Here is a 13,362-nt window from a genome sequence, read left to right on the forward strand (position 1 = left end):
TCTCATGTCCCCGTTTTGCCCTCCTGATTTCCCTCTCCTGAAACATTAACTCTGCTTTCTCTCCACAGATGCTGCCAGACCTGCAGAGCTTTTCCAGCAATTTCTGATTTTATATCTGATTTCCAGCATCCGCAGTTCTTTGTTTTTTTTTCCCCCAAGAAATATTTCCTTTCAATTCACCACTGATCTTTTAAAAACTCGAAAACCGAGGGAATATAACCACAGTTTGTTTCATCGCTTCTTGTAATTTAAGTATTTCAGTCTCTGAGATAGTGAGGACTGCAGGTGCTGGAACATCAGTGTTGATAAAATGTGGAGCTGGAAAAAAGCACAGCCTCAGAGGGGCAGGAGAGGCAATGTTTTGGGCAGGGCCCTTCATCAGTATTTCAATCTAATCCATTGTATTGTGTTCCCTTCAAGCCCCAGTAGATCCTATTGAAGGTATGGTGGACAGCAGTGGTCATAAATACTCCAGGTGGGGTCTGAATCTGCTTTCACCTCCCTCTTCAGGTTAAGATCACAATAAAATAATTTCTTCTTCACCTGGCTGTTTCACCAAGCTCCCCCTAGCCCCCAGCACCAATGTTTCTAGACAGTATTTTTTTTTTTACCTGTTCCTTCAGCTCGGACAGCTGGCTGGATAGTTGCATCACCAGGTTCATGGTTGACTCCAACTTATCCTGCAAACTTCGGATTTCGTTCTGTTCGCTATCACCTTCGTTGTTGACCAATGATATGGCACGCATCCGGGGGAACCAATCCAGGTTCTTCTCCTGAAATCAACCGTGGAAGTGTGTGAGGGATTTAAGAATGGAGCTTGGAGTTCCTTTGTCTAATTGGGATCTGTTAATTATAGAATCTCCTCAGTGCGGATAGAGGCCATTCGCCCCATTGAGTCTGCACCAATCCTCCGAACAACATTCCACCCAGACCTATCCTATTTTCCAACTTGTCTTCACACCCCTGGTCACTACGGGGTAGTGTATCAAGGCCAATTCACCTAACCTGCCCATCTTTGGACTGTGGGAGGAAACCGGAGCACCCGGAGGAAACCCACGCAGATACGGGAAGAAGGTACAAACTCAATACAGATAGTCTGTTGAGACAGGAATTGAACCTGGGTCCCTGGCACTTGTGAGGCAGAAGTGCTAACCACTGAGCTACTGCACCGTCTGTCATGTTCAACCCATGAATGGAAGAAAGCCGTTAATGATCTCGGTAAGTCACGAATTAAAGCCGAGTGTTTTTCGAACTGCAGTCACTGTTCTGATGTTGGAAACTTAAATATAAATTAGTGCTGGAAATTTATAGAAACACCAAAAATAGAGTAGGAGTAGGCCATTCAGCCTTTCGAGCCTGCTCTACCATGGCTAATCACCCAACTCAGTCTCCTGTTTCCTCTTTCTCTTCATACTCTTTGATTTCTTTTGCTCTCAGGACTATATCTAACTTCTTCTTGAAAATCAACCACTTTCTGTAATAGAGAATTCCACAGGCTGACTACACTCTGGGTGAAGACTCTGCTTCTCATCTCAGACCTGAAAGGCCTACCCAGCATCCTTAAAACGGGACCCCTGGTTCTAGACTCCCTGGTCACTGGGAACATCCTTCCTGTGTTTATCCTGCTGAGTCCTGTTAGAGTTTTGTAGATTTCTGAGAGTCTCCCATCCTACGTCATTTTTAACAACGATTGCTTGATAACTCTAGTCTCATGAAAAGAAAACAGGATCATGTTTAATTAAAAGTATGGAGGTGTGTAGTGTCTTTAATGTAGATAAATGCTCTGAGTTACTTCACAGAAATATAATCAAATTCACAACTACTTAGAATAGTAAAACTCAGCTTTTCTTCAGATAATGCCATGGGAAATTTTACTTCATATTGAGAGAGCAATAGAACATAATTTTTAAAAAATTCGATATCATTTTTTTCCATGTCAGTTGAAAATATAGGAATGAAGATCTGAAGAAACTGTTATTGGGTCATACAGCACGGATAACAGACCCTTTGGTCCAACTAGTCCATTCCGATCATATTCCCAAACTAAAGTAGTCCCACTTGCCTGCATTTGGCCCATATCCCTCCAAACCTTTCCTATTCACGTACTTATCCAAATGTCTTTTAAACTTTGTAATTGTATCTGCTTCCACCACTTCCTCTGGCAGTTCATTCTACACATGAACCACACTCAGTAACCCTATCTCCTCCAGGATAAATGGTTGTGATGCTTTGAAATTTAGCAAAATTTGTGAAAAGCTTTGGTCAAGGTAATCTTGTACGTGTCAGAGTTTTGAAGATCAAAAGCTGACTTGACTGAAATATACAATATCCTGAGGGGGTTTGACAGAGTGGGTGTGGAAATGGCATTTCCTACTAGAACAAGGAGTCATTGTTTAAAAATAAAGAGTCACTGTTAAAGATAGAGAAAAGGAAGACTTTTAAAAAACAAATCACAAAGGGTTGAGTGCCTTTGGAATTTTCTTTGTCAAAAATCAGTGGAGCAGAATCTTTGCATCTTTTTTTAAGGCTGGGGTAGACAGATTCTTAATAAGCAAGGGAGTGAAAGATATTCAGGAAAGTGGAGTAATGTAGATCAGCCATGATCTTACTGACTGTCAGAGTAGGCTTGAGTGGCTACTCTTGCTCCTAATTCATGTCTCAATATAAAGTTTCAACAGCATGGGTCTTTTTTTTCCCAGTAGGATTCAAGTTTTATATGACCCAACAACTGCCTATACTGGAAAGCAAGAACAGGACATGACCATTTATTCAGTTTCTGGTTGATCTATAGCTTAATTCTGACTTAAGTGCCTTGTTTCCACAATCTTTAAAACAGCCCTACATTGACCAGCCTTGTGTATTTGTTCACATGCATTACAGTACTTTTCCCATTAGAGAAAGCACCATGATATAGTGATACTATAGATAACAAAGCTTTGCTGTCAGCCTGTGCTGGCATCTTTTCTACTGTGATTTAAATGGTTAGGGTTGATTAAGGAAAAAAAAACTGATTTTGATACTTTGAAAAACAACCAATCTTGAAAGGGATCAATACTGGGTTGAAACAGACGGAACAGCTCCCTTACACTGACTGACAGGCATTCTGAAATGAGAACCTACTGTTCTTTCTTTCCCAGACAGTAGCTCACTGTTCGTACAGCCGAGCCTGTTAACAATTGGCTGAATTTCAAGTGCTAATTGGTTTTGGCACAGGACTCAATACATTACTCTGACAACAACTGAGAGTCACAAGGAGTCACAATAACAAAAACTGTCCCCTTGATATAGTTTCTTGTTTGCTGACAGACACTAATAAGATTACAAGGACATGTTTCTTCTACGTTGCAGAATGTATTTTTTGTATCGGATGAAATGAGTAATGGGAGATTGATTCGTTTCTTACGGAATTTGAAATATTTTGCATTAAATTGCATGGAATCTGAAGACCTCATTGTGCCAACCTAGGTGAGGGCTGTGGTGAGGCAAGGGGACAGAGGGCAGTCTGAGAGGGAGTGTGTAGGCATGGGAGTCGAAGGGGTTTGAACACTTGGAGGCCGGGATGCCGAGTTAGAAACCTAAGTGGCCATTCTAACAGGCCTACTTCCAAAAAAACGAAAACAGGCTCACTCTCTCCAACTCTCAACCTGCACTGTCAACACAGCCCTACTGTTAACAGGCAACAATGGCATGTCAAGTCACACGTATGTTGCGTGGGCAGTTTGCCAGGAACAAAAGACCACAGACAGAGCTGCCCGGAGGCCCAGTGGAAGACTTTATCCCTGGGAAGTTACAGCATGCTCAATAGGAACATGTACCATTACAACTGCAATTTCCAAACACTGGTATTGTCCCTGGGTCACATCTGTATTTGTAGCAGACTAATGGATAGAGATTGACTGTTGCAATCCTGGCCAACAATACCACTCTTAGATTACCAGGATGGTAGCATGTTAACTAGATTGACCTTGGCTTTCTCACACTGAATAACTCCTCAGGCTCAAAGACCTAGTGATAAACTAGCAGCATTAGATTATCCCACTGGATGTCACAGGACTTACCCTGATCATTTGCGCCACGTAACTTTCAGGTCCAGTGTACTCAGTCGGATCTTTGACTTTGATTAAGACGATGAAATATAAATAATACCACATATTGTGTTCAACCTTGATGTGCTCTTCAAAAGAAACCGTCTTGTTATCAAACTTGTCTCTTTCAAGCCCTGCAAACAAAAGTTCACAAGAATTCATTAGCTATTTGTATTTGTGAATTAGTCTTGGGCTTGCTGATGGTTTGGTCCTTGAAGCACTGGGTTTGACCAGAATGGCTAAGCTTTACCCTCCACATGGATGTACACTTGGGGGAGCTCAGGGGTATTCATCTATTTTCTCATCAAGTTGCTTATACTAACGTAACTGGGTCTTATTTAGGGCCTATCCTCCAGCAAGACATCAGCACCAAAAGCAAACCAACAGGCTGGAATTGTCAAATGGGTTGAAGCAGAGAGGTTATGCAATTAGAACTCTGATCACTGGGCTCATACGTTCACACAATGAAGACACAGGAGTCTCAGGAGAGCTACTAACATGGGGTTGGACATATTCCAGGGTGGCACAATGGCAGGATGGTTAGCACTGCTGCCTCACATTGCCAGAGGCCTGAGTTCAATTCCAGCCTTGGGTGACACTGTGTGGACATGCTCCCAGTTTCTGCGTGGGTTTCCTCCAGTTGCTCTAGTTTCCTCCCACAGTCCAAAGATGTGCAGGTTAGGTGAATTGGCCATTCCATAGTGCCCAGGGTGGTGGGTTAATCATGGTGAATACAGGATGGGATAGGGATTTAGGTCTGGGTACAATGCTCTTTGGAGGGTCAGTGCAGACTCAATGGGCCAAATGGCCTCTTACTGCACTATAAGGTTAGTAAGTATGCTCACACTCTACCCACCAGGATGGACACACAGCAGACATAATGAATGAATCAATCAATCAGGGGGACAGATGTGGAAGGCTTCTCAGCCTGAACAATTTCATTGATACAACTCAGACGGTTCTAACTCATGTACGGTATAAGGCAGTACAATAAACCCTTTATTCATTAACTTTCCCCAGCTCTCGAGATCTCTCCTGGTCAGAGACCAAAGAGGGGGACTCCCACAAACACAACACTGTAGGCCACCATAATGAGGGACCGAAAGCCCACAGCCTTGTGGGAAACAAGAGTCCCATTTCAGCCTGACGGAAGGCTTCAGAAACCCACAGAGAAAGCCCTGCCCTTTTCAGTTCCGCAGTCTCCTCTTCTCCTTCGCTGGCACTCCTCGTGATGCAGGATGACATTTTTTTTCCACTCCAGAGTTGTGGTTCCAAGGAGATTAAACAACCCAGTGCTGGATCCACACACCTTGGCACTGCTGTAGGCCAGCGAAGCTGAACACTATGGCAAAGCTCTGAAACAAAGGAGGCTTTTTTAGCACAGGAGTCACATGTGTGCAATGCCTCAAAGGGTAGGGGAAGCAGCGTCAGTCACAGCTTTCAAAGGGGAACTGGATCAGGAAAGAAAAGGGTAAAATGTGCAGGATTTCAGGGAAGTGCTGGGGTGTGCAGTTGAGAGACAGTGGAACCAACGTTACATTATCCTGGCGACAGGGCAATACAGGCCAAAAGATCTTATTCTGTCTGCAACCATTCACAATGGAAATAAACTTTACAAGTTATACTGGACAGGTGAGCAGATTAAATCAGTCAGGATGGGGGAAACTTTAACAACAGAAGCAATAAAAGAACAGATTGCTTCTATTATACATTTATCATTTTGCCATAGCCATAAAGACAATACAGCACAAAAACTGACCCTGTTCTAACTTGTCCATGCCAACTAGAGATCCTAAATTAGTCCCATTTACCAGCATTTGACTCATATCCATCTCAACCCTTCCCATTTATTTATAACTTTCTCTCTCTTCCCCTTCCTCAATTCTGAATGAAAAGACGAGCACATTTCTTACACCCCATCCTTTGACAAGTACCTGTAGATGATGAGCATGAGGTGGAGTGCAGACAGAGAGGGGTGATGGCCTATTGGTATTAACCATGAAGCTATTAATTCAGAGGTGAGAGTGTGTGGTGCTGGAAAGACACAGCAGCTCAGGCAGCATTTGAGGAGCAGGAGAATCGACATTTTGGGCATAAGCCCTTCAATCAGGAAATGAGCACAACTAAGCAGTCCTGACTTTCTCCTATTAATTCAGAGATCCAGGTTCGGGAACCCGGGTTCAAATCCTGACTCAGTAGAATGGTGGAATTTGAATTCAATAAAAAGAAAATCTGGAACAATGACCTCTGTTGACCCTCAGGAAAGTCTTCGAGGAGAAAGTGAGGACTGCAGATGCTGGAGATCAGAGCTGAAAATGTGTTGCTGGAAAAGCGCAGCAGGTCAGGCAGCATCCAAGGAGCAGGAGAATTGACGTTTCGGGCATGAGCCCTTCTTCAGGAATCCCTCTTTCCTGAAGAAGGGCTTCTGCCCGAAACGTCGATTCTCCTGCTCCTTGGATGCTACCTGACCTGCTGCGCTTTTCCAGCAATACATTTTCACCTCAAGAGTCTATCTGGTTCATTGAAATCTTTTCATGAAGGAAACTGCCATTCTTCCCTGGTGGTCCACGTGTGAGTTCAGACCCACAGCAACGTGGTTGACATTTTGCTGCCCTCTGTGCTATAGAAGCACAGTGGCTCAATGGTTAGCACTGCAGCCTCACAGCGTTAGGGAGCCGGGTTCGATTCCTGCCTAGGGTGCCTGTCTGTGTGGAGTTTGCACAGTCAGTGATACCCACATCTTGTGAATGTAGAAAGAAAGTAGATTTACTCTAAAAACCAGGAGACTTTCAAGCACCTGCTGGGTCTGAGGAGCTGGCAGAGAGATATTAGATTAGATTAGACTCCCTACAGTGGGGAAACAGGCCGTTTGGCCCAACAAGTCCACACCAACCCTCTGAAGAGTAACCCACCCAGACCCATTCCCCTACCCTATATTTACCTCTTACTAATGCACCTAACACTCTGGGAAATTTAGCATGGCCAATCCACCCTAACCTGCACATCTTTGGACTGTGGGAGGAAACCACAGAGGAAACCCACAAAGATATGGGGAGAACGTGCAAACTCCACACAGACAGACAGACAGTCACCCAAGGCAGGTTCGAACCTGGGTCCCCTGGCGCTGTGAGGCAACAGTGCTAACCACAGAGCCTCCATGCTACCTTGGTGGTACACTGGGCAGAAAAAGGACAGATAGGAAGCTTAAACAATGAAGCTGTGAACAGCATGGAGACCTTGTCAAACAGTAATAATGCATCCAGGACATCAGAATGATCTAAAATGTTTTACAAGCAACACAGTGCTTTATAAAGTATTTACTGGTGTAAAGTAGGAAATACTTGCAGCCACTGTGTACATACATAGGATCCGAGACAGCAATGACATAGATGATCAGATAAAAACAGAAAGACATGTGGATGCTGGAAATGACAAGCAAAAACAGAAGTTACTGGAAAAACCATTTTGTGAAGGGTCACCAGACCTGAAACGTTAACTCTGATTTCTGTTCACAGATGCTGCCAGACCTGCTGAGCTTTTCCAGCAACTTCATCAGGGATAATTAGTTTTCTGTTCTGTTACTTCAGGCCTAAACGTTAGCCCAGCAATGGGAGAACTTCTCTGTGCTTCTTTGATTACTGCTGTGGGATCCTGACATGCACCTAGAAAGCAGACCCCTTGGTTTAATGTCTTTCTGTATGAAGGCAGCACGGACTTCCTGAACACTGCATTGAAATCCCAGCTCAGACCTCTGGAGTGGCGCTTGAACCCACAATTCCCTGAGTCAGAGGCCAAATACTGACCATGTGGGCCAAAACAGACACAGTGTATACAACCGTTTAGATGTTGGGAGCATTCTCTATTCTTCCACGGGTAAGGCCAGCATTTATACTGTATCTCTTGGACTGATGTAGCTGTGGAGTTACATACAGGTTAGACTGGATTGACGGGCAGATTTCCTTCACTAAAAGCTGGCAGAGTGGAGTTTGGGCTGGTCCAGTACCTGGCAGCATTGTTGGTATCTGCATTGGTGAGTGTTGGGGTGATTACACTACTAGGGTGCTTAATGTAGGGCTAGGGAGGGTAATACTATTACTGCAACAGACACTTCTAGCTCCAGCCCTGAAACGGTTAATAACAGCCATGCGGGCTGAAGCTGGCAACTGCATGACTACCTGTCTGGAGCTCGCAATTGATATACATTTTGTTAATTAAATCATGGAGCCTGTAACTGCCAGCCAGTGTCAATTGTTCCATCGAAACTCATGATTGATAAAGGAACCTGTAACTGTCAGACAGTGTGAATTGCTCTATCAGAACTCATAGATGATAAAAGTACCTGTAAATTTATTTGCTGAAACTATTGATTAAATCACGGAAAACGACTAGCCTGTCAGACACATAGTAATGAGAGTTGATTCTCTAAACAATGAACTATTGATTACGAGATTGGAACCGCTGGCCCCAGGACGTCTGTGCCATTGTCAAGCACAGCAGGAGCTGGACAGGCACCTCGATGTGGCCAACGGGAAGACGGATCCCATCGCGCGCAGATGAACGGACCAATGAGGAAGGCGGACAAGGAAAATCTAATCGGGGACTCCAGGCAGCGCGAAGTATAACTGTGCCAAGTTCGAACGGGGGGGCAGAACGCCTTCTCCAACGAATGCACGCTTGATAATTCGTTGTATCGTTTCCCAGTTAAGATTCTGTGAATAAACGACAGTCTGCGCCAAACTAAAGTTGCCAGTGTGGGTCTCCTTCCAAAAGAACATGCAAAGACGGGACCCGGCGGGTCCATCTTAACATGAGATCCAGGGAGGACCCATAGTGATGAGGGCATTGGAGGAGGGCAGATGGCACAAACAGTGCTGCCTTTCATCCCAGGGGCAGCAGTGCAGTGAAGGGGACTCATGGTCACCATGCCCAAGGCCAGTGATGGAGCACTTAAAATGGAGGATCGTAAGGTTGGACACTTTCTTAATTTCTTCCTGAGATGCTGCCTGGCCTGCTGTGCTTTAACCAGCAACACATTTTCAGCACTTTCTTAATTTCTTCATTTCTTTCTGCCTTTGTATTCTATAGTTTGGTTCATTTTTCTGTGTTTTAAGATGGCGCCGGAAAGTGGCAACACTGTACAACACTTTTCACTATACACATGATAATAAATAAATAAAAGATAACATTAGCCCATTGATGAACCAGATGGACTTTTACATGATTCCACAGTTCGTCATTACGGAGACGAGCTTTGTATTTCAGTTTTTTTTATTGATTTTAGATTGCACCAGTATCTATGGTAGGATTTGAACCCAGGTCTCTGGGATATTACAGTGGACTTCTGAATGACTGGTCAAATGACATAACAGTCAGTTCTTCTATAACGCGATGGCTGCATTCTTGTGCAACCCCGCAATATAGAAACATCACACTTTAGAAACAGCGCTTAAAGTGTTGGTGATGTAATAGTGTTACAGCCAACGCATGTTTTAAAGATTTGTACTTTAGAACCAGCGTCTGCAATTCATCAATCATGTTACAGTGAATTCACGTTGATTAAACAATAATACCCCAACAGTATCTGCAAATTAAAAAGGCAATGAGGGTTCTGCATATTGTTCATGAGGCATGTAACCATAACAGCAAGGGCATTTATAAAGGACGTTGATTAGGCTACAGTTTAAAATGTGTACCTTTCCAGACATTTCATTGCAGGAGGACTATTCAAACTGATGCTAAAAAGGACAGTGGATGATTCGTTCGAGCAAGACTTTTTTCCCCAAAAGTCCTCCAAAACGTCTGGGAGAAAATCCAAAAGTGGTAAAAGGTTTTTTTTTAGACAGAATAAAATGTAGAAATATCATCAAGAGAGCACAGAGAGCAGAGGAGCAGTTGGGGTCAAATGCTTTCATAGAGAGGATCATTAGAATTTGTAATGTGTTGTTGCTGACACTATTACATCAGTTAAAAGATAACTGGAAATGCAAAAGAAAGTATCTCCATTTAACATCGGGAAGAGCATAGAACGAGTGCATCAAGACCCTTCAACACTCACATTAGTACTACCCCTCCCTGCAGTGTAGTCACGCACAAAATAAATCTGAATTCATAGCAAGTACTTTTTGAATAGAATACCAAAACCAAAACTGGAACTTTTGATTTGAATTATGAAGCCTTTCCTTCCAAACATTATTGGGGAATTATGATTTAGTTTAATGGACTGCAAAGAGATTTCTACATCATGAGGATTGAAGAATGACTGAAATTCCTGCTTTTATCTTTGGTAATGGACCATGATTCAGCACTTTGTTCACTACAGAGGTCTTCAAAACACAATTTGGAACAAGTTGGAGGACAAAAGTAATGAGATCCATGAAATCAATAATAAACACTAAAAGGAGTAATATTACTGCACTAGAAATCTTGGCTTTATCAAGTTAAATATGATAATTTTCTGTAGAGATGATTTACTGAACTAATCCAGAGATACTGATAACACAAGTATAAATCCCACCCCAGCAGTCTGAGCATTTAAAAAGCTGCAATCAGTTAAAGGGAGGTGGGGGAGGGGGGTGCATCAGACTGTCAAAATACGAGAAAGTTTAAAATTCACTTTCAGAATGGAGGCATCACTGGCTGATCCATGATTTATTGCTCATTCTTATTTGTGCTGGAGATGGTGGTGAGCTGCCTCCTTGGCCTGCTGCAGTCAAATGTGATGTGGGGTGATCCACAATGCACCAAAAAGGGCTCTCCACTCTCTCTGGTCTGGGACAGCTGGCAGCTGAGAAACCTACAGGAGTTACAATGGGATCGACGAGTGGCCAAAATCCTATATGAGATTTTGCATCCATTTCAAAACTAATTTCACTGCATGCCATCAACACTGATTAGTTAATTCCACTGGTTCCCTAGTGTGCAGATGATCAATTACATCTTTCAAGTATCGGAATCAATGGATACTAAAACCAAAGCCCACACAAGATTAGATCAGATTTCCTACAAGATGGAAACAGGCCCTTCGGCCCAACAAGTCCAAACCGACCCTCTGAACAGTAACCCACCCAGACTCATTCCCTTACCCTATATTTACCCCTGACTAATGCACTTAACCTGCACATCTTTGGATTGTGGGAGGAAACCAGAGCACCCGGAGGAAACCCACGCAGACACGGGGAGAATGTCTGTGTAGAGTTTGCACAGTCGGCTGAGGCTGGAATCGAACCTGGATCCCTAGCGCTGTGAGGCAGCAGTGCTAACCACTGAGCCACTGCGTCACCCTCAAGGAGATGAATGAAAACTAAATGCACATTTATTTCATTTTTACATCAACTGCATACCAAAGGTAATGGAGTTCTTCAGACTGTGTCCCTTCATGAGGAATCATTAAATTGAAATGGAAACGGATTTCAGGATTTTACACTGTCCCTTTATTTGAACCAATGGGAATGGAATATTGTTAAGCGGTGGTACAGTCGTCTTAATACCAGAGGAACAAGAGGCAGTCACTTACCCTGGTCCATCATTCAATAAGAGGACGCCTGATCTGTATCTCAACTCAAATTCCCTAAAGTGGTTACACAACTCTCAATAACCTTAGCCAAAAAAAAACACACCTACCCATCTCTGTTACAAAATTTTCAACACACTACTGGCCTCAGCAAACCTTTGGTGAGAAGAGACTTCAATTTTCCATGATCTGATATCGCACCTTTCAGCATCTCAAGACTCCCCTCTTCACTTCAGAGCTGACGAAGTCATGGTTGTAACATGAGAGACACAACAGCCAATTTACACGCAGGAACCTCCAGTGACAACAATGTGATAATAACCAGAGAGTCTGCTTTGGTAATTTTGACTGAGGGATAAATATTGGTCAACGGAAAACCCTCCTGCCCAAGGATTATTGATGCCCACAAGTGTCTGATACCCCTCTGAGTGGATTTCTTCTTTACTCCTGGTCAGGCCAACATTTATTGCCCATCCCTACTTGCCCAGAGGGCAGTTAAGAATCAACCACATTGCTGTGGGTCTGGAGTCACTAGAGGGTAGATCAAATTCCCTTCCCTGGAGAGCATCAGTGAACCAGAGGAGGTTTTTCCAACAATCGACAATTCATGGTCATCATTAGATTCTTAATTCCGGATTTTTAACGAATCAGACTTCCACCAGCTGCCGCGGCAGGATTCGAGCCCGGAATATTAGCTGGGTTTCTGGATTAACAGTGCAGCGATCATACCGCTAGGCCATTGCCTCGCCTGGATGGCACATCTGACAGTGCAGCACTACCAGAGCACTGCTTTGGAGTATTTACCTGGATTATGGTTTCAAACCCACAACTTTTGTGTTTGGAGGTGAGAGTTCTGACGCAGAGCCACAGGTGGCAGCTGCAACAATAAAGCAAGCGGAACTAGAACTCAGCTGTGGTTCACTTACCACAGATAAAACAAGTGGTCTTCAGGATCTCCTCTTTCTTCTGTTTCTCACTCCTCAAGTCAGCAAACGTGTCGATGATAACACCAAAGATCAGGTTCAAGACGATGATGATGACGACGAAGAAAAACAGGAGATCATAGATGACACGTGCGACAAACAATGGCTCCTGAAATTGGAAAAGTTTCCCTCAGTCATCCAGCTTTTGTCAGCATGTTCGAGTCAGCTGCAGCATTTCACAGCTAACAAGGTATTGTTTCGTTCTAGAGGACCCTTGAACAAAAGTCCAACTGTTCCCCACACATTGCACCCTCCTCCACCTGTGGTTGGGTTTTACATTGAACAGCTATTTCTGTGGCTCCACTCACCACCTCCAGATGAATGAGTTGCTATGGGAACCTCACTGGGCTTGACATTTTAAATGCCCTCTGCAGAGAATTCCCTTTTTCCAGATCTGCTCAGGTCTCTTGTGCAACCTTAATAACTTCCTCCTGGCCCAATTCTATAGGGAACACGTCCTCGGTTTCTCTGTCTCCGCTGCATCTGACAATACCACCTTCCCTTTTCCTCGATTGATGATTCACCCTCCACATGGTTGACAGAGTCCTAGGCCTTGATGATTCAATCTCTCTCCCAATAACATATTTCCCATGGTTCTCGCTTTCCAACCACCATTCAATGGAGCCAGAACAACGTCAGTCCCCAAACACATCACTATTTCCTCCCAGATCCTTCTCGGTGATAGGAAGGGGCCATTCCCTCTGTGAGACTCTTCAATCAACCCCAATGCCTCCTTCCCATTCTCACACCCCCTTCCCCTGTGAGCAGAAAAGGTGCAACTTTT

The 13,362-nt window shown here is 43.8% G+C and overlaps 1 protein-coding gene across 2 annotated transcripts in view; it reads right to left on the bottom strand.

Moving 5' to 3' along the window:
- The window catches only part of itpr2 (inositol 1,4,5-trisphosphate receptor, type 2), a 266,776-nt gene that overhangs the window by 7,156 nt on the left and 246,258 nt on the right, over positions 1–13,362 (bottom strand). For both annotated transcript variants that reach the window (XM_060843021.1, XM_060843020.1), the window contains 3 exons: positions 12,522–12,687; positions 4,059–4,219; positions 612–773 (listed from right to left, as the gene is read on the bottom strand). In XM_060843021.1, coding sequence (XP_060699004.1) covers positions 612–773; positions 4,059–4,219; positions 12,522–12,687 — 489 coding nt within the window. The remainder of the gene's footprint in view (positions 1–611; positions 774–4,058; positions 4,220–12,521; positions 12,688–13,362) is intronic.

This window comes from Hemiscyllium ocellatum, chromosome 23 (assembly GCF_020745735.1).
Source record: "Hemiscyllium ocellatum isolate sHemOce1 chromosome 23, sHemOce1.pat.X.cur, whole genome shotgun sequence".
Classification (NCBI taxonomy): domain Eukaryota; kingdom Metazoa; phylum Chordata; class Chondrichthyes; order Orectolobiformes; family Hemiscylliidae; genus Hemiscyllium; species Hemiscyllium ocellatum.